Consider the following 26,361-nt stretch of genomic DNA (forward strand, 5'->3'; position numbering starts at 1 on the left):
CTGTAATCCCAGCACTTTGAGAGGCCAAGGTAGGAGGATCACTTGGGCACAGGAGTTTGAGACCAGCCTGAGCAGCATAGGGAGACCCCGTCTCTACAAAAAATTAGCCGGGTGTGGTGGTGCATGCCTCCTATTGTCCCAGTTACTCAGGAGGCTGACATGGGAGGATCCCTGGAGCCCAGGAAGTCAAGGCTGTAGTGAGCCATGATTGCACCACCGCACTCCAGTCTGGGCAACAGAGTGAGACTCTGTCTCAAAAAATCATAACAAAAAAATTCAGAGCCAAGGTGAGTGGATCACTTGAGGTCAGGAGTTCAAGACCAGCCTGGCCAACATGGTGAAACCCGGTCTCCACTAAAAATACAAAAAGTTAGGGAGGATGGGGGAGGTATAGCATTAGGAGAAATACCTAAAGTAAATGATGAGTTAACGGGTACAGCACACCAACATGGCACATGTATACATATGTAACAAATCTGCACATTGTGCACATGTACCCTAGAACTTAAAGTATAAAAAAAAAAAAAGGAACAGAAGCAGTATGACCTTTAAAAAAAATTAGCTGGGCATGGTGGCAGGTGCCTGTAATCCCAGCTACTTGGGAGGCTGAGGCAGGACAATCGCTTGAACCAGGGAGGCGGAGGTTGCAGTGAGCCGAGATTGTACCACTGCACTCTAGCCTAGGCAATAGAGACTTGTCTAAATAAATAAATAAATAAATAAATAATAAAACGCAAAAACTAAAGCATTAGAGTTTTGCGTTCAGTCATATACTTAGCACCCATGATGTGCCAGGCTCTGTTCTAAAGCCCTAGGGTACAGCAGTGAATAATTTTGTGTTCAGTCATATACTCAACACCCATGATGTGCCAGGCTCTGTTCTCAAGCCCTGGTACAGCAATGAATAAGGCTGACATTTGTGTGCCCTCACTGAATTTACAGTCTGACAAGGAAGACATAAAACAAACAAAAGTATACAAAGTGAAGAAGCAGTGCAACTCTCAGAAGACAACTTAATTTCCTTTTTCCTACTTCTTGAGGAGGGGCAGCACCTCCTGGTTGCCCTCAGATATCATCTACAATGAAACCATGGGAGGAGCTGCAGGGTGGGGGCTGTAGTCTAGGTGAAGAAGGCCCATTCTCCAAACGTAAATCTCCAGCCTCCCTTGAGGTCTATTCTATACCACCAATTATTTCAATAAAGTTATTTTCTGCTTACATTTGTCTAAGGTTGGTTTTTTTTTTGAGACAGAGTCTCACTCTGTCGCCCAGGCTGGAGTGCAGTGGCGCGATCTCAGCTCACCGCAAGCTCCACCTCCCGCGTTCACGCCATTCTCCTGCCTCAGCCTCCCGAGTAGCTGGAACTATAGGTGCCCGCCACGACACCTGGTTAATTTTTTTGTATTTTTAGTAGAGATGGGGTTTCACTGTGTTAACCAGGATGGTCTCCATCTCCTGACCTTGTGACCCGCCTGCCCCGGCCCCACAAAGTGCTGGGATTACAGGCATGAGCCACCGTGCCCGGCCTAAGGTTGGTTTTTGTTATTTGTAGCCAATAACCCAGACTAGTACAGCAACCATCTCAGACATCTGCGGACCAGAGAAAAGTCACTAAAAGACAATCCAATGTCTGCGTCTTGGGGCGCAACCAAACCTGGAACCCTTTTGATTTGTGGCTTCCGTTTAGCACAAAGCAGGGCACACAAGCTCTCTCAATGAAATCTGGTTAGCTGAGTCTCTCAGTCAGTTAGTTCACAAATGTCTGCCAGAAGCTGTTCTATGTGCAGAAATCACAAAGCAAGTAGGAGCAGGTTTCCGCCTTCAAGGATATCCCACATGCAGCCCAGACCCAATGTATCTAAAACGGAAGGCTGTCATTTTCCCTGCCTTCTCTCCCAACCCATGTAACAACTCACATTCGGGTCCCATGCTCCAACCACATTGAACTGCTTGCGCTTCTCACTTCCGTCTACCAACAGTGAGTAGTTTGGTGTTCTTAGATCACAGGGGTGGGAGGGAAAGAGAGAGACAGCAGGTAATCAGGCTGGGGTAGACAGACACCAGACCTTGATGCCAGGTGGAGGAATCTAGATGTATTGGCTGCTGTCCCAAGTTACTCTCCTCTGGCCTAAATCTCAGACTGGCCATATAGTTTAATTTTTTCTGTTCCACCAAAGGTCATCTGTGTAGAAGACGGCACAAAGGGGAACCCAGCACGGTGGTCCATGCCTGTAATCCCTACACTTTCGGAGTCTAAGGAGGGAGGATCATTTGAGCCCAGGAGTTCGAGGCTGAGGCGAGTCATGATCGAGTCACTGCACTCCAGCCTTGACGCTGAGTGAGACCTTGTCTCTTAAAAATATATTAAAATTTTTTTAAAATTATACAGAGGGGTTATCTATCATCTTGGCCAGCGATGCCGGGCAAAACTTGAAACAACTTGGTCCTGCAGTATTTTCCAGATGCCAGATCCTCATTCTCTTTTCTCTACTGTGCAGCTCCTACAGTGTTTTGTGTGAGAAGAGAGGCAGCACAGCGGGTCTCAGCCCTGGCTTTGCCCCGGGAAAAATTCCTCCTCACTTCTGCACCGCCCCACCGAAAGCAGGGGCTAAGCCAGCGCCGTCTGCCTCTCCTCCTGGCCCAGGCCCCTTCCCTAGATGCTCTATTTCCCTAAAGCCTCACAACAACCCTGTGAGGTAAGCATTACCATCCCTTCATTTTACAGATGAAACTGAGGCTCGGGAGGGTTACGTTTAAGGCTCTAACGCCCGGCATCTTCGCTTTGATGCCGTCCAGGCTTAGGCCACCAAGCTCAAGAAACGGGCCGACGGGTGACCAGACGGACGCCGGGACCAACCCAAGTTCAGGACTGAGGGCCGCCAGGTGGCGCGTTTCCCTCCTCCCCCCGCGGCGGCTCCGGCGCACCTGAACCCAGCGGGGCGCGCCGGAGAAAGTAGGCGAGCAGGGTGGAGCGGGGAGCAGCTCTAATTCTCCAACTCGGAGTGGGCAAGGAGCATGGTTTAGTTCAGCCGGCTGGCACTGCCAGCGCCTCGCTAGAGTCACGCCTCCACCAGGCGGCCGCCGGGCCCCATCAGCCCGCCTCCTGTTTGCGCTCCCCAGCGTGCAATTTATTTGGGGGGCTACCGGGGATAGAACGGAGTGGGCGAGCGCTGCCAGGAGGTAGGGCCGGCCCCACCTGTCGACTGCCTGGAGTGGGCAGGGAGGGGGCGGGGTTTGTTACATAGGGCCCGCCCCGCAGTCCCTGGGTCCCGGGCGCGCGACGAGATATAAGGCAGCCAGGAAACAATGCGCCTGCAGCTCGCGCTCCCGCGCCGATCCCGAGAGCGTCCGGGCCACCGTGCGCGAGCGAGGGAGGGGACGCGCGCGCGCGGGGGGCGCGCTCGTGAGTGCGGGCCGCGCTCTCGGCGGCGCGCATGTGCGTGTGTGCGGGCTGCCGGCTGCTTGCCCGGAGCCGCGGAGCCGTCCGTCCAGGGAGGCGGGCTGCGCGAGCGAGTGAGGCTGCGGGTGGCCGCGGGCACGGGAGCGGGTCCCGCGGTGCGGGCTGGCTGCAGGGTGCCTTCTGGGCACGGCGCGCCCCCGCCCGGCCCCGCCGGGCCCTGGGAGCTGCGCTCCGGGCGGCGCTGGCAAAGTTTGCTTTGAACTCGCTGCCCGCAGCCGGGTCCGCGCTCTGCGATTGGCTTCCCCTGCCACTCTGACCCGGGGCCCGGCTTCCCGGGACGCGAGGACTGGGCGCAGGCTGCAAGCCGGTGGGTTGGGGAGGAACGAGAGCCGGGCAGCCGGCTGTGCCGAGGGACCCGGGGACGCCTCCTTCGCCCGGCCGGCACCCGGTCAGCACGTCCCCATTTCCCTCCCGCAGGGAGCGGACATGGACTACGACTCGTACCAGCACTATTTCTACGACTATGATTGCGGGGAGGATTTCTACCGCTCCACGGCGCCCAGCGAGGACATCTGGAAGAAATTCGAGCTGGTGCCATCGCCCCCCACGTCGCCGCCCTGGGGCTTGGGTCCCGGCGCAGGGGACCCGGTCCCCGGGATTGGTCCCCCGGAGCCGTGGCCCGGAGGGTGCACCGGAGACGAAGCGGAATCCCGGGGCCACTCGAAAGGTTGGGGCAGGAACTACGCCTCCATCATCCGCCGTGACTGCATGTGGAGCGGCTTCTCGGCCCGGGAACGGCTGGAGAGAGCTGTGAGCGACCGGCTCGCCGCTGGCGCGCCCCGGGGGAACCCGCCCAAGGCGTCCGCCGCCCCGGACTGCACTCCCAGCCTCGAAGCCGGCAACCCGGCGCCCGCCGCCCCCTGTCCGCTGGGCGAACCCAAGACCCAGGCCTGCTCCGGGTCCGAGAGCCCAAGCGACTCGGGTAAGGACCTCCCTGAGACATCCAAGAGGGGGCCACCCTATGGGTGGCCAAAGCTCTGCCCCTGCCTTAGGTCAGGCACTGGCTCTTCTCAAGCTCTCGGGCCATCTCCCCCTCTCTTTGGCTGAAGCTGCCCGTGTAGCCCCCAACCGTGTATGTCTGGCACGTGGGTGTGTTGGTAAACAGTTTGGAGAAGTGGCGTGGGAGCCAGCGTCCCTTTGATGATTATTGGAGCCCCAGGGGACCAGGGATATGTGGTGAGGTTTGGCGCTTAGAGAGGACAATACTGGGGTTGGACTGTAAGGGATTTCTGTCCTAAGGAGTCCGGAAGGAGGTCCCTTAAGAGTCACTCCAAGCCTGAAGTTTTTTTGCTGCTGCCTCTTTCCCTGGGAAACTCACACTTCCCTAGGGAGAGAAGAAGCTGAGAGCCTTTTGTGCAAAGCCAAAGCCCATCCTTTTTAAAAACTAGGTCTCCAGTTGGCTTTACTTTAAAATGCCAATAATAAATGCCCTCTTGTGTCTCCCCACCACCACTTACCACTCGTGCATCCCTGAGACAGGGAGGGAAGAATGAACACTCCCCATTAACAGATGGAAAAACCGAGGCTTAGAGATAGAAAATCACTACAAGTCAGCTCCAGCTTTCTGCCATCTAGCCAGCCCCTCTTCCCCAATGCTCCATCCCAACCAGGCACCTCTTCCTTGATGTTTGGGTCTTTGTGGTAGCTTATCTTAGAGGCACTACACCTTGCCTTTCTGTTTGTCCTAAGATGGAAAAGTGTCCTTCTCGCTCCCTCTCAATACATCTCCAGCTTCAGCTGCTCCCTTGCATTCAACAAATATTCACTGGCCCCTACTTTGTGGCAACCTGTGGGCTACGTGCTGGTGTCAAGGCCATAGAGCTCCAGACCCTCCTCTCCCATCCTTGATGCAAGGGCAAACCTCACTGAGGGCAGACTAGGGCATCCTGTGCCACTAAACTACATTGTTCTTGTTCTGGCATCTTAGACCTCCACACCCATGAGAAATACTAGACTGAGTGTAGAGTGTAGAGTGAGGCTGGTGACAAATAAATCAGGACCAAGAAAGCTCACTGTAGCTTTTAGGAATAACTTTTACATGACAATTTGATAGGGAACTGGGGGATGGGGTATGGAAGTTGTCATACACTTGAGAGGAAAAATAGGATAACAAGAAAAATTAAAAGTCTTTTTTTTCCCCTGGTCCACGGTGTTAAGGTCGTTTTTAACCGGCTTGCTTTCTACACCAAGAGTTTATGTTTGTTTGATGGCTGGAAAGAATCTTGAGATCAGAAAACCAATAAAGATATATCTCTACAACGGCTGGTGGAGTGGTAGAGTGGAATGAGCATTGTTTTGGAAGTTTGGACGTTTTAGTTTGAGATCCAGAAAGTTACAAAGGTGATATGTGGACTTGGCTGATCTGGGCCTCCATTTCCCCATTTGCGCACAATGGGGTTGGACTTGATTGTCCTGCTGAAGACATTTCCTTGTCTGGGTAGAGTAAGACACTACTCTCTGAAAGGGAGAATGGTGTCTTAAATTATTTCTTTCTTAGATAGAATCTTCCTAAGCCATGAGACTTAACACTGAAAATTAAAGGTTTGGGATGTAGGGAAGCCTGCTGAATCCTTTTCTGACCTACCCTTTAACCTGAACCTGTTTGTGAGCTTCTGGTTCACTCACAGGCCACATGGCCTGGAACAAAATGCAACAGATTGCAAACAATGAGGCGGGGGGGTGGGGAAAGTGATTGGCAGCAGAGGTCATCCAATAGGGGCTAGGGGCTGGGTAAGACAGCATTCCAAACACAGCGTAATCAGCCAATCAGGGGCTTTGGGGCCAGGAGGGCTGAATGGTCAGGTTTTATTAATGGAGAAATAATGCGATTGTCCACACAATGGAAGCCTTCCTGACAAAGGGGCTCAAGCTTCCTGGTATGCAAAGAAGCTGAGAAGGGAGCTCTTCGGTTGTGAGGCCTAGATCCATTAAGGTGGGCTTCTGTGTGGAGGCCGCAAAATTTGTGGAGCAGGAGGAGAGTTTTCTCCCAATTGCCCCTCTCCTGGTTAGGTTAACCTAAGAGACCTTCAAGCCAGCGAATGCTAAGGACATGTCCAGGTGTCTCCAGGTCTCTGGTGTTTTGGGCCCCATATCTGGGACATTCTGCTGCCCAGTCTCCGCCTCTGGTGCAGGTAGTTTGGAAATGGTCGCTTGTACCTTTGTGAAGTTCCTGCAGCTTCGCCGACCTATGATTACAAATCTAACCTTCTGGTCCAGGGAAGGAGGTGGGGCAGGCGACCTATAAATGATGGATGACTTTAGAAACCCATTGAACCCAGGAGCAAAATGCTCCTAAGGGAAACCCTTTCCCTCCCCTCTGTGGGTGAAGAGGGATGGGTTGTAGCCCTCCCTTCTCTGAATCTTCAGCTGAAAGGGATGGCAGAATAGAGAGGTGGGGGAATAATAGGATTTATAACTTGTGAAAAGTAACAATTCCCCAAGTGCAGGCTGTGCTGGGCAGGAACAAAGGGCAGCTCTGCCCACAGACCCCTCATTTACAATTCTGATGGGGCATGAAAGAGCCCGACTGGGAAAGATCTTTATAGCTAAACTTTGTCCCAGGTCGGTAGCTCTTTCTCTTCAACCCCTCCATGGGGGAGGGGAGAGCCTTTGCAGACTGGGGGCTGTTGGCTTGGGTCTGCCTTTTGTTCTTATCTAAGCCTTGCTGTGCAAAAGGAAATTGGAGAATATTTTCCTTCTTGCTAATGTCCCCTCCTTTCCTTCACTGTGCCCTTACCCCATTACAAATGAATCCGCTTTCTGCTCACCTCGATTTGTTTATATCTAAATTGGAAAAATGTCACCTACCTTCCCAAGCACCAGCATAGACAGCTAAAGCTGTAGGGTCTATGTTTATGTTTCTCATGGGATGTGTTTCTTCTCTTGATCTCTTTTCTTGGACAGAGAATGAAGAAATCGATGTTGTGACAGTAGAGAAGAGGCAGTCTCTGGGTCTTCGGAAGCCGGTCACCATCACGGTGCGAGCAGACCCCCTGGATCCCTGCATGAAGCATTTCCACATCTCCATCCATCAGCAACAGCACAACTATGCTGCCCGTTTTCCTCCAGAAAGCTGCTCCCAAGAAGAGGCTTCAGAGAGGGGTCCCCAAGAAGAGGCTCTGGAGAGAGATGCTGCAGGGGAAAAGGAAGATGAGGAGGATGAAGAGATTGTGAGCCCCCCACCTGTAGAAAGTGAGGCTGCCCAGTCCTGCCATCCCAAACCTGTCAGTTCTGATACTGAGGATGTGACCAAGAGGAAGAACCACAACTTCCTGGAGCGCAAGAGGCGGAATGACCTGCGTTCGCGATTCTTGGCCCTGAGGGACCAGGTGCCCACCCTGGCCAGCTGCTCTAAGGCCCCCAAAGTAGTGATCCTAAGCAAGGCCTTGGAATACTTGCAAGCCCTGGTGGGGGCTGAGAAGAGGATGGCTACAGAGAAAAGGCAGCTCCGATGCCGGCAGCAGCAATTGCAGAAAAGAATTGCATACCTCAGTGGCTACTAACTGACCAAAAAGCCTGACAGTTCTGTCTTACAAAGACACAAGTTTATTTTTTAACCTCCTTCTCCGCTTTAGTAATTTGCACATTTTGGTTATGGTGGGACAGTCTGGACAGTAGATCCCAGAATGCATTGCAGCCGGTGCACACACAATAAAGGCTTGCATTCTTGGAAACCTTGAAACACAGCTCTCCCTCTTCCCTGACTCATGGGAGTGCTGTATGTTCTCTGGCGCCTTTGGCTTCCCAGCAGGCAGCTGACTGAGGAGCCTTGGGGTCTGCCTAGCTCGCTAGCTCCGAAGAAAAGGCTGACAGATGCTATGCAACAGGTGGTGGATGTTGTCAGGGGCTCCAGCCTGCATGAAATCTCACACTCTGCATGAGCTTTAGGCTAGGAAAGGATGCTCCCAACTGGTGTCTCTGGGGTGACGCAAGGACAGCTGGGCCTGGATGCTCTCCCTGAGGCTCCTTTTTCTCGAAGACACACGAGCTGTCTTGGGTGAAGACAAGCTCGCAGACTTGATCAACATGGACCATTACCTCACTGTCAGACACTTTACAGTAGCCGAGGAGTTGGAAACCTTTAATATATATATTATGATGTTAGCTGACCCCCTTCCTCCACTCTCAATGCTGCGACCCTGGGAACATTTAAAAAGCTTGGCCTCTAGATTCTTTGTCTCAGAGCCCTCTGAGCTCTCTCTTCTGAGGGAGGGACCTTCCTTTCCTTACAAGGGACTTTTTTGTTCCTTTATGCCTTTGTTATGCAATGGGCTCTGCAGCACCCTTTCCCACAGGTCAGAAATATTTCCCCAAGACACAGGGAAATGGGTCCTAGCCTGGGGCCTGGGGATAGCTTGGAGGCCTGGCTCATGAACTTGATCCCTGCCCAGGTATTTTCCGAGGGGCACTTGAGGTCCAATCTTTTCTCAAGGCAGGTGTAGGACACCTCAGAGGGAGAACGGCACTGCTGCCTCTTTCCCACCTGCCTCTCATCTCAATCCTTGACCGGCGAGTTTGAAGTTCTGGAACCATGCAAATCTGTTCTTCTCATGCAACTCCAAGGAGCTTGCTGGCTCTGCAGCCACCCTTGGGCCCCTGCCAGTCTGCCATGAATCAGATCTCTTTTCCAGAATCTGGGCCTTTCTGAAGTTTTGGGGGGAGCTGTTGGGACTCATCCAGTGCTCCAGAAGGTGGACTTGCTTCTGGTGGGTTTTAAAGGAGCCTCCAGGAGATAAATGCTTAGCCAACCATGATGGATTTTACCCCAGCTGGACTCGGCAGCTCCAAGTGGAATCCACGTGCAGCCTCCGGTCTGGGGAAGTCACCCAACCTAGCAGTTGTCATGTGGGTAACCTCAGGCACCTCTAAGCCTGTCCTGGAAGAAGGACCAGCAGCCCCTCCAGAACTCTGCCCAGGACAGCAGGTGCCTGCTGGCTCTGGGTTTGGAAGTTGGGGTGGGTAGGGAGTGGTAAGTACTATATGTGGCTCTGGAAAACCAGCTGCTACTTCCACATCTATTGTCCACAATGGTTTCTTTCTGAGGTTGCTTCTTGGCCTCAGAGGACCCCAGGGGATGTTTGGAAATAGCCTCTCTACCCTTCTGGAGCATGGTTTACAAAAGCCAGCTGACTTCTGGAACTGTCTATGGCAGACAGTTTGGGTGTAGGTTACTGATGTCTCACCTGAATAGCTTGTGTTTTATAAGCTGCTGTTGGGTATTCTGCTGGGGGGAGTCTTTTTTTTTATATTGTATTTTTGTATGCCTTTTGCAAAGTGGTATTAACTGTTTTTGTACAAGAAAAAAAACTCTTGGGCAATTCTCCCGTTGCAAGGGTCTGATTTATTTTGAAAGGCAAGTTCACCTGAAATTTTGTATTTAGTTGTGATTATTGATTGCCTGATTTTCAAATGTTGCCTTCTGGGACATCTTCTAATAAAAGATTTCTCAAACATGTCAGAGTTGGGGCAGCTTATGCCACCTGAGTCCTCCTCAACCACGGAAAACTATTTCAGGGTAGCCACAAGTGATCCAGAGGGCTGCATTTCTCTAACCATGTTGCTAACCTGGTCATTCCACTCTGGGTTCCTGAAATGCCATTTCAGACATGTTGAAACAATGTAGGCTCAGTACTCAGTGAACACGGAATTCTCTTGTGAATTGCAAAGAGTGCTGAATTTGTACTTTAGAAGGCTTGAAATCCTGGCTCCACAACTTCTGCGGCCTTTAGCTTTATCTTTCTGAGTCCTAGTTTCCTTATCAGTAAAATGGGGATAAATGCTACTTCACTGGGTTTTTGTGGGTATTGAATAAAGTGGTAGACTTTAAACTGCTTTCTTTTTTTTTTTTTGAGACGGAGTCTCGCTCTGTCGCCCAGGCTGGAGTGCAGTGGCCGGATCTCAGCTCACTGCAAACTCCACCTCCCGGGTTTACGCCATTCTCCTGCCTCAGCCTCCCGAGTAGCTGGGACTACAGGCGCCCGCCACCTCGCCCGGCTAGTTTTTTGTATTTTTTTTTAGTAGAGACAGGGTTTCACTGTGTTCGCCAGGATGGTCTCGATCTCCTGACCTTGTGATCCGCCCGTCTCGGCCTCCCAAAGTGCTGGGATTACAGGCTTGAGCCACCGCGCCCGGCCTTAAACTGCTTGCTAAACTATAAAGCCTTATACTCTTTTAGGATGGTGTTATTCTTATCTTAGTGGTATGATGACCTTCTGCAAGATGTCTTTTAAACGTTTTTCTGAGAATTTATGTTGCAATGTACTTTTTTCTTACAGAAAGATAGTTTTAAAATTCTTTCTCCTGGCTGGGTGCAGTGGCTTATGCCTGTAATCCCAGCACTTTGGGAGGCTGAGGCAGGCAGACCGCTTGAGCTCAGGAGTTCGAGACCAGCCTAGGCAACATGGCGAAAATGCATGTCTCCAAAAAATACAAAAATTAGCCAGGCATGGTGGCACACACTTATAGTCCCAACCACTCAGGAGGCTGAGGTGGGTGGATGGCTTGAGCCTGGGAGGCAGAGGTTGCAGTGAGCCGAGATTGCACCGCTGCACTCCAGCCTGGGCAACAGAGCCAGACCCTGTCTCAAAAAAAACATTCTTCCTCCCTTAATTAATGAAATAAAGTTTAAGCTTCTTTTTCCTCCCACAGTTCTCATAAACTTGCTGTAAATGCAAGAGAGGGGAATTCAGTAATAGCTGTTCCTCATAGGTCGCTGCTTATGTCTGAACACTCTGCCATATCAACCATGTGTCAGGGCTACAGATGAAGAAACTGAGGTTCTAAGAGTAAACAAAGCTATACAAATTCACAAGCTTGTAAGTAAGTTGTGATTTGAAACCAGCTCTGCCTATCTCCAGAGCAAGAGGTCTTAGTCACTACATTATGATGAACAGCTTGTTTGTTAGCATCAGGTATGTGGAGGAGGTAAACATGGAATTCTATCATTTAACTGCTCATTGGAACTCTCTCTTTGGGGCTATTGTGCCTGCCACTTATTGGGATGAAATGGAGCAAATGTCCCATGACCAGCAACTCTGAGGCATATGGGTGCTGGGTGGGATAGTCTTGCTGCCAAGGGGCCCCATCTGGGACTGAAAAGAAAACAGTTGCTGTTCAGGATGGCCATGAGCATCATGGTGAAAGAGGCCTCCACTAACTCCTCCTTACAGATGGGACTTGGGTTGGTATTGCCCACCCAGATTCCTATGGAGCCTCAGTAGGGTCAAAAAGCTCCTCTTAATTCCTCACATTTACAAAGTGACCCTCTTGTGACCCTCCAACCTGGTAAGTAAACAATATCTGCCTGATGGTACTGGAGCCCAGAGAGTTTTCTTGCTCAAAGTCATGTAGCAAAATCAGGATCCCAAGCCCAGTCTCCTATCAGGTAAGCTTTTCCACTTAGTCCCCACTGCACATAGGTAACAAACTTAGAACCTAAGAAGCTGTTCGGTAAAACTGACATGGATTATTGGAACTCTTTTCTTAAATCTCCCAGTGTATTTATCTTCCTTTTTTGAGGCCGTTAGTCAAGGGTCTGGTTTGTAGGACGTAGCTCCCTTTATTGGACCTTGAAATAATTCAATACAATTTTTGAAAGCGCTTAGTACAATAGTATGGACCCATGGGTACAGGCATGAATGTTAGTAGTTTTGGGTATCTTAATTCTTACAATAACCTGGAGAGCAGGATGCCGTCAGCCCCATTTCACAGATAAGCCAACTGAAGCTCAGAGACATTTAAGTCATTTGTCTAAGCCCACACAGCTAGTACCAGCTGCCTGACTCCAAGCTTCAGCTCTTTTGAGTCAACTCTGCTGAGAAAGGAGTGGGAATAAAGCCATCTCCTGGGGGAAGGGAGGGTGTTTCTGGAATGTGAAGTATTTTAAGCTCCTTCCTAGCTCATTTCTACAGACTCCTACCTCTATCTCTGTCTGAAAATAGTCAGGAGTTTATTCCTGGATTTCAGAGGATGATTTCTACAAATTAGGTTTGCCTCTGAATAATGCACCTAAAGGATCACACTCCCAACTCAGGACATAGACAATATGGGGTGACCCAGAAGCTACACTTGGTGTAGCAAAGAGAGAAGGACATCATCTCTGTTAGACAAAAGAAGGCTAAAGTGTATGTTTAACTTCTGCCTCTGTTGGCAGTTATTTTGGGGAACTGAGACAGGTTGAACTATCTTAGATGTGCTGAATTTGTCTACAGTGCTCCCAAGGTCAGGATATTCCAGAATATTAACTTTAAAAGGGGAAAAAGAGGATGGGGATGGCTTTGCTGATCTGTGATAGTGATAGGAGGGAGTGTGAGAGAGGTTTCTTTTAAGGATAAGATAACCAGCTGGGAGATGATTGATGACCGGGTGACTGGGAAGGGGGAAGGAGGAGGTGTCTAAATGTGTCAGCTAGAGTTCTGTTGGTTGGTGTGTGGGCATTTCTACCGTAAGCCCAGTGGGCGGCTTTTGTTAATGTCTGTTTATTTACACTCCTGGCCAAAGGGAGCAACTGTATTAATGTTACCATTCTCTTGGCACGGAAATGTAATATTTAAAAAAGAAAGTCTCTAATCAGGTGTGTTATTAAATGATTAGGCTCAGTGCCAAGGGTCCAAGAAGTGCCCAGTAAATAATGGATTGCCTTTAAACTTGTGGGAAGCAGTATGATTAAGTGGTCACCACATCCAACAGGTCTCAGTTCCAAATCTTGGCCCTGCATTTTCTAGCATTTTCTTGACCTTGGGCAAATTATTAACCTCTCCTAACCCTAGTTTTCTTATCTCTAAAATAGGTAGAAATAATAGCATGCACTTCATTGGGTTGTCAGAGCAATAGTAAGTGCTCAGTAAATGATTAGTATTATTTAAACCATGTTAACAAGCCACATCTAGGATATAGATTAGTCATATGTGAAAGGTGATAGAAGGAACTGGTGAAATAAGAAATCTTCCCAGAGTGCACATATTGATGCTTCAAGAGGTGGTAAATTATTAGGGAAGAAATAGCCAGGTTTGGGGAGCTTGAGTTAGGCAGCAGAGGAAGGAGGGCAAAGACTGGAGCCTCAGACTAGTTCACAGCCTCCACAGCCCATAGCCAGCAGAGGCTGTATATCAGCAAAGCCATTGCACATACAAACTCTCTACTTTTCCTTACAGGGCACTGTAGTGCCTTTAAACTGAGCTAGAGTCAACTGACTCCATTTAGTCATTAATGCCTATATTATTAAGACAGTGATTCTCAAACCTGAGTGTCTCTTAAGAATCTACCCACCTGGCCAGGCGCAGTGGCTTATGCCTGTAATCCCAACACTTTGTGAGGCTGAGGACGGCGGATCACGAGGTCAGGAGTTCAAGATCAACATGACCAACATGGTGAATCCCCGTCTCTACTAAAAACAAAAATTAGCCAGGCATGATGTCGTGCACCTGTAATCCTAGCCACTCAGGAGGCTGAGGCAGGAGAATCATTTGAACCTGGGACGCGGAGGTTGCAGTGAGCTGAGTGCCATTGCACTCCCGCTTGGGGGTGACAGAGCGAGACTCAGTCTCAAAAAAAAAAAAAGAATCTACCCACCCTAGGTCAGGGCCAGGAATCTGCATTGCTAACAAGCAAGCAGGGAGGTGAATTCCTCAGTCCACACTGAGACAAACATTGATATAAGGAGTTGGAGCCCAGGTTTTGCAAAGATAAAAAAGTATTCACAGAAGGTAGTGTAGATGCCACGGTTAAGAACTTGGGGCCAGGCACAGTGGCTCATGACTGTAATCCCAGCACTTTGGGAGGCGGAGGTGGGAGGATCACATGAGTTCAGGAGCTTGAGACCAGCCTGGGCAATATAGCAAAATCCCATTTCTACTAAGAAATTAAAAAAAAAAAAAGTCTGGCAAGAAGGCTTGTGCCTGTAGTCCCAGCTACTCCGGAGGCTGATGCTGAGGTGGGAGGATCACTTGAGCCCAGGAGTTTGAGGAGGCTGCAGTGAGCTATAATTGTGCCACTTCACTTCACTCCAGCCTGAGTGACAGAGTGAGACCGTATCTCTAAAACAACAACAACAACAAGAAAAACAAGGACTTGGGATTACTACCTGTGTGATGTTGGGCAAATCGCTCAACCTCTCTGAGTCCTACAAGTAGCCTTCTTCTGTAAAATGGAGATAATGATATCTATGCCACAGGACTGTTGTGAAGATTAAAGGAGTTGTTACATGTAAAGTGCTTAGAACAGTGCCAGCTACATAGTGAGAGCAGTATGTTTGCAATGATACATGAAACTGGTTCCTTCCTTCTGGAAGTTTATGAGCATGGAAACATGATCAGAAAATATTCTGGTCTGAAGTAATATAATAATAACAAAAAGATAACAAACATGATCACAAAATAAGGCAATATGTGTCTCAAAAAGTGCTATGAGCCTCAGAAAGGGAAGATAACATTTTGTTTGGAGTCATCATGAAAGTTTTTGTTGGAAATTGTGACATTGACCAGAACTAGAAGTACAGGTAGTATTTAGCTAAGTGAAACGAAGAATGTTCTAGGCTAAGAGAATAGCTCTGGGGAAGAGCAGTTAAGAAGGTTGTGTCAAATTTGGGGACGGGAGAAATCTGGTCTGATGTGCTGGTTGGGTAGTCTCATTTTTACAAAATAAGGAGGATTGCACTAGATTTCTAAGGGGATCCTTTCAAGAGCAAACATCCTCTTTGAAATAGGGAAGTCAGGGGAAGAAACTGATTGTGGTTTGGGACATGATGAAATTAAGGTGATGGGGTCACCCGAAATGAAGTACCCAGCAAGTTGAAAATGTGATACTGAGGCTTTAGAAAGGGATTTGAATGCAAAATACAGGCTTGAGACTCATCGGGATATAAAGATGGCAGGGTAAAGTGGCTCATGCCTGTAATCCCAGCACTTTGGGAGGCTGAGGCAGAAGGATCACTTGAGGCCAGGAGTTCAAGACCAGGTTGGGCAACATAGTAAGACCCTGTCTCTACAAAAGAAAATAAATTAATTAAAAGCTATTATTATTATTATTATTATTATTTATTTTTTTTTTTTTAGACAGAGTCTTGCTCTGTCGCCCAGGCTGGAGTGCAGTGGCACAATCTCAGTTCACTGCAACCTCCGCCTCCCAGGTTCAAGTGATTCTCTCCTGCCTCAGCCTCCCAAGTAGCTGGGATTACAGACGCTCACCACTATGCCCAGCTAATTTTTGTGTTTTTAGTAGAGATGGGGTTTCACCATGTTGGCCAGGCTGGCCTCGAACTCCTGTCCTCAGGTAATCTGCCCACCTCGGCCTCCCAGAGTGCTGGAATTACAGGCGTTAGCCTCCCTGCACCCAGCCCTAAAAAGCTGTTATCTAGACATTGGGAGGCTGAGGCTGGAGGACCACTTGGGGCCAGGCATTTGAGACCAGCCTGGGCAACACAGTGAGACTCTGTCTCTTAAAAAAAAAAAAAAAAAAAAAAAAAAGCTGGGCGCGGTGACTCACGCCTGTAATCCCAGCGCTTTGGGAGGACCAGGTGGGCGGATCACGAGGTCAGGAGTTCAAGACCAGCCTGGCCAACATGGTGAAACCCCGTCTCTACTAAAAATACAAAAATTAGCCAGGCATGGTGGCACACCCCTGTAATCCTGGCTACTCAGGAGGCTGAGGCAGGAGAATTGCTTGAACCCATGAGGAAGCGGTTGCTGTGAGCCGAGATCATGCCACTGCACTCCAGCCTGGGCAACAAAAGGAGACTCTGTCTCAAAGGAAAAAAAAAAAAAAAAAAGGATATACAGATGATTAAGGCCCAGGATGCCAAGCTAAGAGAAAGAAAGAGAAGGGGCCTGGGAAGTAAAGGAGAGAGCTTGAAAGAGCAATGAGATTAGAACTGGAAAGGACCTCTGATGCTTTTTTCCCTTTTGCACCTCCCCCACCCTGATTTTGCAGCCTTCAGGGATCCTCTGCTGGGTTGCAGGCTGTCTTAGAGGGCTGCACAGGCCAGAAGTAAGCTCACTCTAAGAAAATTCTGGGGTGCCCTGGAGCAAACCCTGTAACTTAACTTTAGGTATAACACAACCCCTGTAACAAAGCGAGCTCTACCCTCTTCTTCTTCGCACTTGCTTTGAGCAATTCTGATGCTCCCCAAAATTCAAATTCAAATTGGCCAATAGCCAATGGAAATAGTAATGTAAATAGCAATTCACTGACTCAATGTAAGATATTGTGATTACTCATACGCACTGTACTAGGGGATGGCAATATTGTCATCCCCTCCCCACCACCAAAATTCATGTCCTTGCAGAACTGTGAAGGTGACCTTATTCAGACATAGGGTCTTTGCAGATGTAATCAAGTTAGATGAGGTCATACTAGATTAGGATATGCCCAAATTCAGTCACTGATGTCCCAAGAAGAGGGAAATTTGAACACAGACACACATAGAGGGAAAACGTCCATGTGAAGACAGAGGTAGAGATTGGGGTTTTGCTGCCACAAACCAGGGAACAAAGAAAGATTGCTGGCAACCACCAGAAGCTAGAGGAAGAAGGGAGGGATTCTTCCCTAGAGGGAAGCACAGGGGCATGGCCCTGTGGACACCTTGATTTCAGACTTTTAGCCTCCAGAACCACAAGAAAATTAATTTCCCTTTGTGTTTTTTTTTTTCTTTTTGGTTTGTTTGTTTTGTTTTGCTTTTTTGAGATTAAAAGAAACAAAAAACAAAAAACAAAACAAAAAAACAGCCTGTTGCCCAGGCTGGAGTACAGTGGTACAGTCTCTGCTCACTGCAACCTCTGCCTTCCAGGTTCAAGCGATTCTCGTGCCTCATCCCTGCCCCTGACTGAGTAGACGGGGCTATAGGAGTGCATCACCATGCCTGGCTAATTTTTGTATTTTTAGTAGAGATGGGGTTTCACTATGTTGGCCAGGCTGGTACCGAATTCCTAGCCTCCCACCTTGGCCTCTCAAAGTACTGGAAGTACAGGGGTGAGCCACCATGCCCTGCCAATTTCCCTTGTTTTAAGCCACCCAGTTTGTAGTAATTTATGACAGGCCTAGGAATCTAATATAGGAACCACGTTCATCATAAAATATCTCCCACAGGAAATATTTTTTTGGGGGGGGTAGAAAATTAGCATGAAGATTGGGCTGCAAAGGCATCTTAGGTTGTACCAAAAAGCTAGTGTTGGCCGGGTGCCATGGCTCACGCCTGTAATCCTAGCTCTTTGTGAGTCTGAGGTGGGCAGATTAGTTGAGCCAGGAGTTCGAGACCAGCCTGGCCAACATGGCAAAACCTCATCTCTATTATAAACTTTTATAAATAAATTTTTAAAAAGCTAGTGTTTGTCTTTGACCCAACTTTCTTCCTTACCTTGGAGACAGATGCTTCAGGCCTCCCGCAGCATGTTCCTTTTTCTATCCTAAATGTCAGCACATCCTCTAAAATTCCATCTGGAACCTTTTGGATGATCTGCTTTAAATGGCCCTTTTACTCTAATGGCTTTATCTTTTGCCTTCTCCCTGTAAATTTCTTTCTTTCTTAAAAGATTTTGAATGAGTTATTTAAAGTATATAGAGGATAGGAAATACTACTGAATAAACACTCATGGGTCATCACTGAGATTTTCCTCCCTATCTTTTTGCACCCCCCACGTTCTCCTTTTCTGCCATCTTTCTGTGCCCATCCCACCCTATGCATTGCTCTCAATTTCCTAAATAAAGAAGGTGAGGTAGGTGCAGATATCCTAACTATATGTCTGCCCTTGGGGTATAACTCACACATAGTGGGGGTGAGAATTAAATGACTGACTGTGGGCTTTCCGTAGGGCAGGTAAGGAATTACTACTCTCCAAGTAATTTGAGTATCCCTGGTACCTCATTTCTGCATTTTAGATATGCTCTTCCAGACTGAACTTACCCTGGCATGTTTGCCTTTAAAACCAGATTTCTTTGCCCATAATAATCTATAATGCGTGGAGCATGTTGGAGAGGGGATTCTGCATCCATCACCTCTAGACATATACATACATTTTAAGTGAGATACTCTTTTTTTTTTTTTTTTTTTTTTTGAGACGGAGTCTCACTCTGTCGCCCAGGCTGGAGTACAGTGGCCAGATCTCAGCTCACTGCAAGCTCCGCCTCCCAGGTTCACGCCATTCTCCTGGCTCAGCCTCCTGAGTAGCTGGGACTACAGGCGCCTGCCACCTCGCCCGGCTAGTTTTGTATTTTTTAGTAGAGACGGGGTTTCACCGTGTTCGCCAGGATGGTCTCGATCTCCTGACCTCGTGATCCACCCGTCTCGGCCTCCCAAAGTGCTGGGATTACAGGCTTGAGCCACCGCGCCCGGTCGAGATACTCTTTCTTTTTGAGCCTCCCTTCCAGAACACAGTGAGCTACTTCCCCTCTGGCCTCACAGAAAGGGGAGGGGAGTGAGAGCCAATACCTAGGCATGAGTATAACTAGCTTCCCTAACTCCCTATTGCCTTCTTTTGTCTCTTTTTCACCCTGCAAAGCTTCCCATTAGAGGGTTTTATGTAGTTTTAAAAGAAATACTTTTATCTCTTGGTCATAGACTTCAATTTCCCAATTTTCCCTTGAACTTAATGTCTCCAATTAGGATTTCAAGTTACAGAATATCTTTCAGGACCTATTTTTAGTATAATTTAGAGTTCAGAAGATCACTAGGGAGACAAAACAAAGCTACAAGTAAAATAGCCTAAGGTATTTTTAAAAATATGTTCCCATTCTCTTTTGGTAGGACTAACAGAATTACGATGAATGGAAGTGGTACTTTTTTTTTTTTTTCACTTCTCCTCATTTGTTTTGGACCACAGGTTCCATTCTGATTTAGGAGTCTTTCCTGCTCAGCATTTCAGTGATAATTCTCCCCATGGTCTATAAGATCCCTGTTCTCCTTGTTTCTATAGCAACAGTCCTGTGTTGCTTGGCTAGAAGCAATTTTCTGCTGCTATGGTGAAGCTCCATTTTTCCATTTCTTTCTCCCTAGTTGCCTTGGTAACGAGTCTCTTCATCTTCTGGTCTCTTGGTGGTAAATTCCACCCCCATCTTTTTTTCTCTTTCTAGTAATAGTCACCTGGTCATGACTTGGACAGCGCTATCCCATCTGAGTGAGCATACTCTGTCATGGTCAGATTGTCATCATGAAATCAGCCTCCCTTTTCCTTTAATTGCATCATTTCTCTGGCCTGCCATCTTTCTGGTGGTTGTCATGGTAACTGTACCCTCTGAAAGTCTCTAGGCAAAGGTTCTACAGTTAACAACCACCATGTGAGAGTGTCTGCCAATATGTGGCCATGCATGTCCATTTTAAACCCAGCCCCAGGCGGGTACCACACATTGGAGAGAACAGGACTTTTGATCAAAGCAGGTTGGATTGAGAAAAGGAGGGACAGGGGACCCACAACTGGAAACTGGTATTCTCCAAACAATATGTGTGGCAACAAGGTTTAGGCTGGGTCTGCGAGAGTGGTCATTATGCCAATGGGGATTCAAGTGATTGAGAAATGTATTAGCAGTTATTCCAGCAGGCCTGTCAAGGGCTTGAAACTTGCAGGGGTCACTCCTTTGGCCCAGGGGATCCTGGTGATATGACCTGAGAGTTAGAGCCAATCTCAGTAAAAAAGCAATTAGAACTCTTAAATTGGCTAACAAGGGGTTAGTAGAATAGGTATTTAGGCACCTTTACACATTACTGAACATTTATATGCCCGTAGGCTGCTTCTTTTACCTCTTTAGAGAGGCCGATGGGGTGTTACTATTATAATGACACAAAGTGTTCAACAAATGGTGGGTGATATGTGCCAGGGCATTGTAGCAGGCACTTTTCAGACGTTACTTCATTTTCTCCTCATGGCAATCTTGAGAGGAATTTAAAGATAAGAACACTGAGGGGCCGGGCGCGGTGGCTCAAGCCTGTAATCCCAGCACTTTGGGAGGCGGAGACGGGCGGATCATGAGGTCAGGAGATCGAGACCATCCTGGCTAACACGGTGAAACCCCGTCTCTACTAAAAATACAAAAACTAGCCGGGCGACGAGGCGGGCGCCTGTAGTCCCAGCTACTCGGGAGGCTGAGGCAGGAGAATGGCGTAAACCCGGGAGGCGGAGCTTGCAGTGAGCTGAGATCAGGCCACTGCACTCCAGCCCGGGCGACAGAGTGAGACTCCTCCTCAAAAAAAAAAAAAAAAAAAAAAAAAAAAAAAGAACACTGAGGTTAAGAGGTAAAGTTATACCAGAAGTGCTGGTTCACTCCTATAATCCCAGCAGTTTAGGAGGCCCAGGCAGGAGGATCACTTGAGGGAGGTGGTCACCAGCCTGGGCAAATTGCAAGACCTCATCTCTCAAAAAGAAAAAAGAAATAGTGGGCGTGCAGTCCCAACTGGGGTGGGGTGATGGGGTGCTGAGGTGGGAGGATTGTTTGAGCTCAGGAGGTCAAGACTGCAGAGAGCTGTGATTGATTGCACCACTGCACTGAAGCCTGGGCAACAGAGCAAGATCCTATCTCAAAAAAAAAAAAAAAGAGGTGAAGTTAATGAAGTTCACAGAGCTGATAAATGGCAGAGCTGGGATTTGAACCCAGCTCTATATGACCCCAAAGGCCTTTCTTAAACTGGTGTGGTCTCTGGAATTCTGCTCCTGTCTGGTCCTAATTTTTTCCACCTCCATTTTAACCTCAGGGTTGCTACGACTTTAATCCTTTCTTGTTTTTTGTGACTGAGTCTTGCTCTGTCACCCAGGCTGGAGTGCAGTGGCTGATCTTGACTTACTGCGACCTCCGCCTTCCTGTTTCAAGCGATTCTCCTGCCTCCCCCATAGCTGGGATTACAGGCACACACCACCATGCCCGGCTAATTTTTGTATTTTTAGTAGAGATGGAGGTTTCACCATGTTGGCCAGGTTGGTCTTGAACTCCTGACCTTGTGATCAGCATGCCTTGGCCTTCCAAAGTGCTGGGATTACAGGCGTGATCCACCGTGCCTGGCTATTGATTTATTTATTTGAGAAGGAGTTTAGCTCTTGTTGCCCAGGCTGGAGTGCAATGATGCGATCTTGGCTCACTGCACCTTACGCCTCCCAGTTCAAGCAATTCTCCTGTTTCAGCCTCCCAAGTAGCTGGGATTACAGGCACACACCACCATGCCTGGCTGATTTTGTATTTTTAGTAGAGACAGGGTTTCACCATGTTGGTCAGGCTGGTCTCAAACTCCTGACCTCAGGTCATCCACCTGCGTCGGCCTCCCAAAGTGCTGGGATTACAGGCGTGAGCCACGGTTCCCAGTCAACTTTAATCCTTTCTACCAGACTTCCTTTTCCCTTTCCTATTTTGCGGAGTGTAGTTTACTTGCTTGTTTTTCTCTGTTCTCACCCCATCTGTTGCATTCTTTGGCCAAGGAGATGAAAAGGTTTGCTTTCTGTTTTTTTTTTTTGTTTTGTTTTGTTTCTTTGTTTTTTAGGACGGAATTCTGCTCTTGTTGCCCAGGTTGGAGTGCAATGGCGCGATCTCGGCTTACTGCAACCTCCGCTTCCCAGGTTCTCGTGCCTCAACCTCCCAAGTAGCTGGGATTAAAGGCATGTACCACCACGCCTGGCTAATTTTTTAATTTTTAGTAGAGACGGGGTTTCACCATGTTGGTCAGGCTGGTCTTGAACACCTAACCTCAACCTCGGCCTCCCAATATGCTTGAATTACAAGCGTGAGCCACTGTGCCGGGCCAAAGGTTTGCTTTGTGATTGAGTGTGAGGTTGTCTTACGGGATGAAAATATTAGAGCCGCTGCCCTGGCCTGAGAACTAGGCAGACCTCATTCTGGAGAATGCCACCTCTGACCGGCAAGTCATTCTCCTCTTCATTTAACAAGTATTGGATGTCTCTTCAGTACCGGGTACTCTGCTAGGCACTGGAGATACAGCAATGATCCAGGCAGAATTTGTCCCAATAAGTTAGACAAAAAAAGAAGAGATCTATTTATAATTGTATATTGTAATAAGCACTATGATGAAAAATAACTTGAGTGCTGTGAAAGAGTAATAGGGACGGATCTATTTAGATAGGGTTGCCATCTACCATTCAAGATGGCAGGTGGCCCGTCGCGGTGGTGCACGCCTGTAATCCCAGTACTTTGGGAGGCCGAGGCGGGTGGACTGCCTGAGCTCAGGAGTTCGAGACCACCCTGGGCAACATGGTGAAACCTCGTCTCTACTAAAATACAAAAAATTAGCCGGGCATGGTGACGGGCGCCTGTAGTCCCAGCTACTCGGGAGGCTGAGGCAGGAGAATCGCTTGAACTCAGAAGGCGGAGGTTGCAGTGAGCCGAGATCGCGCCACTGCACTCCAGCCTGGGCGACAGAGGGAGACCCTGTCTCCAAAAAAAAACAAACAACAACAACAAAAAAGACGGCAGGTGGTTGAGGTTCTGATACCAGCTAGTTGACTGCAGTCATGTCGTCTGGGTCCTGCCGCTCCCTCCTCCCTAAGCAACCTAGCTACAAAGCCTGAGATCCGCGCAGGCGCACAGACGGTTGCTATGGGGACAGCTGCTCCAGCGCAAGCGCACACTGCCACAAGATGTCGTCCGTGGCGGCTGCACGAGCAGTTCCTGTGGGCCGTGGGCTCCGGGGCCTGCAACGGACCCTGCCTCTTGTAGTGATTCTCGGGGCCACAGGCACCGGCAAATCCACGCTGGCGTTGCAGCTAGGCCAACGGCTCGGCGGTGAGATCGTCAGCGCTGACTCCATGCAGGTATGGCAGTGCGGCTGGCCCGGGCGCCTGGGAACCCCGGAGGCCGCGTGGACACCCTGTGGCAAAGGTCTTAAAGGGTGAACCCCGAGGCTTGTAGGGGCGGAGGGAGTAGGTAAAGGGAGCCCATACTTACTAAGCTCCCGCCGCATGCCAGACACAATGCCAGAGGTTTTCCTTATCATCGTCTCATTAACTGCTCAAGGCGTTACTGTTTGGTAGATACTGTGATCTCGTTTTATGGAGAAGGGAATAGGGGCTTAGGGAGGTGAAACGACTTTTTCCATGTCACATAGCGAGTAAGTAGAGGACATGGTATTTGAGCCTACAAGGTCGACATATAGGTATCCAGTAAATATTTTTTGAATAAAAATGATTCCAGAGCTTTTGTTACAACTCTAACTCTAACCCTAACCTAGCGAGATCAGGATATATTGGATACCACCTATGGTGTCTGCTGCGGAAGTGGAATAGGGTTGACAGTCAGGAGACCTGGATGCTAGTCCTGAATCTGCCATTGGCCATGTGACTTCGGATCAACAATGTCGTTTATATGGACGTTACTTTATGTAACTGTGAAGTGAGGAAAATGTCACCTACCGCACAAGGTTATAGTGCTTGATAAATGGGATCATGAGCGTTAGAACGAAGAACAGAGTCCCTGTCCGGAATAAGGTCAGACTCGTGGTAAATGGTTTTTTAAGCGGAGGTTTTAAATCATGCTGGCTGATTTAAAGTTGAAGGGGCTTTGTCCTCTTTGAACTGGGAGGCCCAGAAGGGGTGTACATCACATCTGGGAGCATTTTGCTCCATTAAGAGTGGGTAGTGGGTGACATTTTGGGTAAATCTCTGATGGAGGAACTACAGCAGCTGTTTGTTGAAGAGAATTTACAGTTACGAGTCTTCACAGAGTAAACGAGATGTTGAGCATGAAATAACCTGGCACTGAACATAGCATCTGATGAGTACTCAGCAAAGAAGGGCAGTTCCTTTCCCCAATTCACCCAGAAGCCTATGGGCATAGTTTCTGGTTTCATCAGTTTATTTGGCATGACAAGACCATCAGCACACATGAAACGATTGGATAATTCAACAAATAGTTTGTTTGCAGTCCACTTTGTGCCAGCTTCAGAAGACAATTTACCTCAAATCCCAGCTGTCTTTTCCAGGATATGCAACTATAGCCTAACCTCTTCATGCCTTTGTTTCTTCTTCTGTAAAGTAGGAAGAATAATATCAATAACATAACATTATTGTGATGATTAAATGAGATAAAGTATGTGCAGTACTTAATACAATATATGGCACGTAATAAGAGCTAAAAATACAGTAGTTGCTATTTTCTGCAAGGCCCTACTGAAGAGATAAAATCATAATTTCTGCCCTTGAGTTTTAGTCCAGCTGAACATAAAACAAGGCAGAACTAATAAATGTTTGGACAAATATTTTAATGGATTTGCAAGATGTTGGGAGGAGAGAGACTACAAATGCTAGATTTTATGACAAGTATTATAGAATTACTGAGACAGGAGAAATCATTGAAGGCTGGCTTAGTACGGAAAGCTCTCTGAAAAAGGGCTTGAAAAATAGGTCAAGTTGAGATAGGTAAGAAAGAAGAAAAGACTTATTAAAGGAAAACATGAAGCTGGTCCAAAGGTATTGAGTTGTCTCAGTTGATTGTTCACAGTCAGTTACAGATGGAACTCCTTTTTCTACTCTTTGGCCCCTTCTCACTGCTGTACATGACTAGTCTTAAAAAAAAAAAAGGGAACGTGAATGAAGATGAAGATTTAGAAGGTGAAATGGCCATAGCGTATAGGAAGGATAGTAAAAGGATTCTACACATTCAATTGTATCTACACATTCAATTGTAGATATGGAATGTGAGATGAGTAACATGATGAAGGTAGTGTGTAAGGAACATTCATTTGTGAGCAGTATATATGATACTTGGATAAAAAATATCCAAGAATGGTATAATAATAGATCTTTGGTCTGATACTTCAGAGACTTAAATAATAAGAGTTTCAGTAAGATGGAGTTACACTGATGGCATCTAAGGTCCATGCCAATATTTATGTTCTATAATTTCTTTGTTTTTTTTTTTTTCTGGAGACAGAGTTTCGCTCTTGTCCCCCAGGCTGGAGTGCAGTGGTGTGATCTTGGCTCAATGCAAACTCTGCCTCCTGGGTTCAAGGATTCTCCTGCCTCAGCCTCCCAAGTAGGGATTACAGACACCCATCCAGCACCCAGCTAAGTTTTGTATTTTTTATTTTTTTTTAATTTTGAGATGGTGTCTCGCTCTGTCGCCCAGGCTGGAGTGCAGTGGCGCCATCTCGGCTCACTGCAAGCTCCGCCTCCCAGGTTCACGCCATTTTCCTGCCTCAGCCTCCCAAGTAGCTGGGACTACAGGCGTCCACCGCCACACCCAGCTAATTTTTTGTATTTTTAGTAGAGACGGGGTTTCACCATGTTAGCCAGGATGGTCTCGATCTCCTGACCTCGTGATCCACCCACCTTGGCCTCCCAAAGTGCTGGGATTACAGGCGTGAGCCACCGCGCCCAGCCAGTTTTGTATTTTTAGTAGAGATGGAGTTTTGCCGTGTTGGCCAGACTGGTCTCGAACTCCTGATCTCAGGTGATCCACCCTCCCCACCCTCCCAAAGTGCTAGGATTACAGGCGTGAGGTATTGCACCCAGCCTTACATCTATTTTTAAGTAGGTTACTGGGTTCTGTCAGTGAGGGTTGGATATTATGTCTCGTTACTCATAGCTGTGTACCATAGAAATGTTTCTTTCTTTTTTCTTTTCTTTTTTTTTCAAGATGGGAGTTTTGCTCTGTCACCCAGGCTGGAGAGCAGTGGCATGATCTCTGCTCACTGCAACCTCCACCTCCCAGGTTCAAGTAATTCTCCTGGCTCAGCCCCCTGAGTAGCTGGGATTACAGATGTCCACCACCACGCTCGGCTAATTTTTGTATTCTTAGTGGAGATAGGGTTCCACCATGTTACTCACTGTGGTCTCAAACTCTTGACCTCGTGATCCACCCGCCTTGGCCTCCCAAAGTGCTGGGATTACAGGTGTGAGCTACCGCACAAGGCCCAATTTGTGTTTTTAACCAGTGAGAGGAGATGCTGCTTTTCAGTGACTTTAGGTTGACTCAAAAGTATT

The 26,361-nt window shown here is 48.0% G+C and overlaps 2 protein-coding genes and 1 long non-coding RNA gene across 6 annotated transcripts in view; 2 read left to right on the forward strand and 1 right to left on the reverse strand.

The window, feature by feature from the left end:
- Positions 1-3,305: 3,305 nt before the first annotated feature.
- On the forward strand, positions 3,306-9,914 carry MYCL (MYCL proto-oncogene, bHLH transcription factor). 2 transcript variants are annotated; one of them, XM_017873344.1, is made up of 2 exons: positions 3,306-4,382; positions 7,364-9,914. In XM_017873344.1, exons 1-2 carry the CDS (start codon positions 3,887-3,889, stop codon positions 7,960-7,962), a joined length of 1,095 nt encoding a protein of 364 aa, XP_017728833.1. In that variant the 5' UTR covers positions 3,306-3,886; the 3' UTR covers positions 7,963-9,914. The 2 variants fall into 2 exon arrangements, with proteins under 2 accessions (XP_017728833.1, XP_017728834.1); XM_017873345.1 differs by lacking the exon at positions 7,364-9,914 and having other exon boundaries at positions 3,420-3,518; positions 3,882-5,598.
- LOC108530414 (uncharacterized) lies at positions 6,235-22,937 on the reverse strand. Of its 2 annotated transcripts, none has more exons than XR_001885825.1 (3): positions 22,875-22,937; positions 7,268-7,591; positions 6,235-6,698 (listed from the first exon to the last, which is right to left on the reverse strand). It is a non-coding gene; the product is annotated as an uncharacterized LOC108530414 (long non-coding RNA). The 2 variants fall into 2 exon arrangements; XR_001885826.1 differs by lacking the exon at positions 22,875-22,937 and adding an exon at positions 17,808-17,920.
- A 68-nt stretch (positions 22,938-23,005) lies between these two features.
- TRIT1 (tRNA isopentenyltransferase 1) overlaps positions 23,006-26,361 on the forward strand; it is a 52,086-nt gene continuing 48,730 nt past the window's right edge. Inside the window, exon 1 of one of the 2 annotated variants that reach the window (XM_017873347.1) lies at positions 23,006-23,193. In XM_017873347.1, the coding sequence (XP_017728836.1) occupies positions 23,020-23,193 (174 nt within the window). In that variant the 5' untranslated portion in view covers positions 23,006-23,019. The remainder of the gene's footprint in view (positions 23,194-26,361) is intronic. The other variant, XR_001885827.1, reaches the window with a different exon arrangement.

This window comes from Rhinopithecus bieti, unplaced genomic scaffold (assembly GCF_001698545.2).
Source record: "Rhinopithecus bieti isolate Rb0 unplaced genomic scaffold, ASM169854v2 scaffold_6907, whole genome shotgun sequence".
Lineage (NCBI taxonomy): Eukaryota > Metazoa > Chordata > Mammalia > Primates > Cercopithecidae > Rhinopithecus > Rhinopithecus bieti.

Coding starts and splice junctions, on each gene's coding strand:
- MYCL (XM_017873344.1), top strand. CDS start 3,887: ATGGACTACGACTCGTACCAGCACTATTTCTACGACTATGATTGCGGG. Junction 4,383..7,363: donor CGAGAGCCCAAGCGACTCGG/GTAAGGACCTCC, acceptor TTTCTTGGACAG/AGAATGAAGAAATCGATGTT.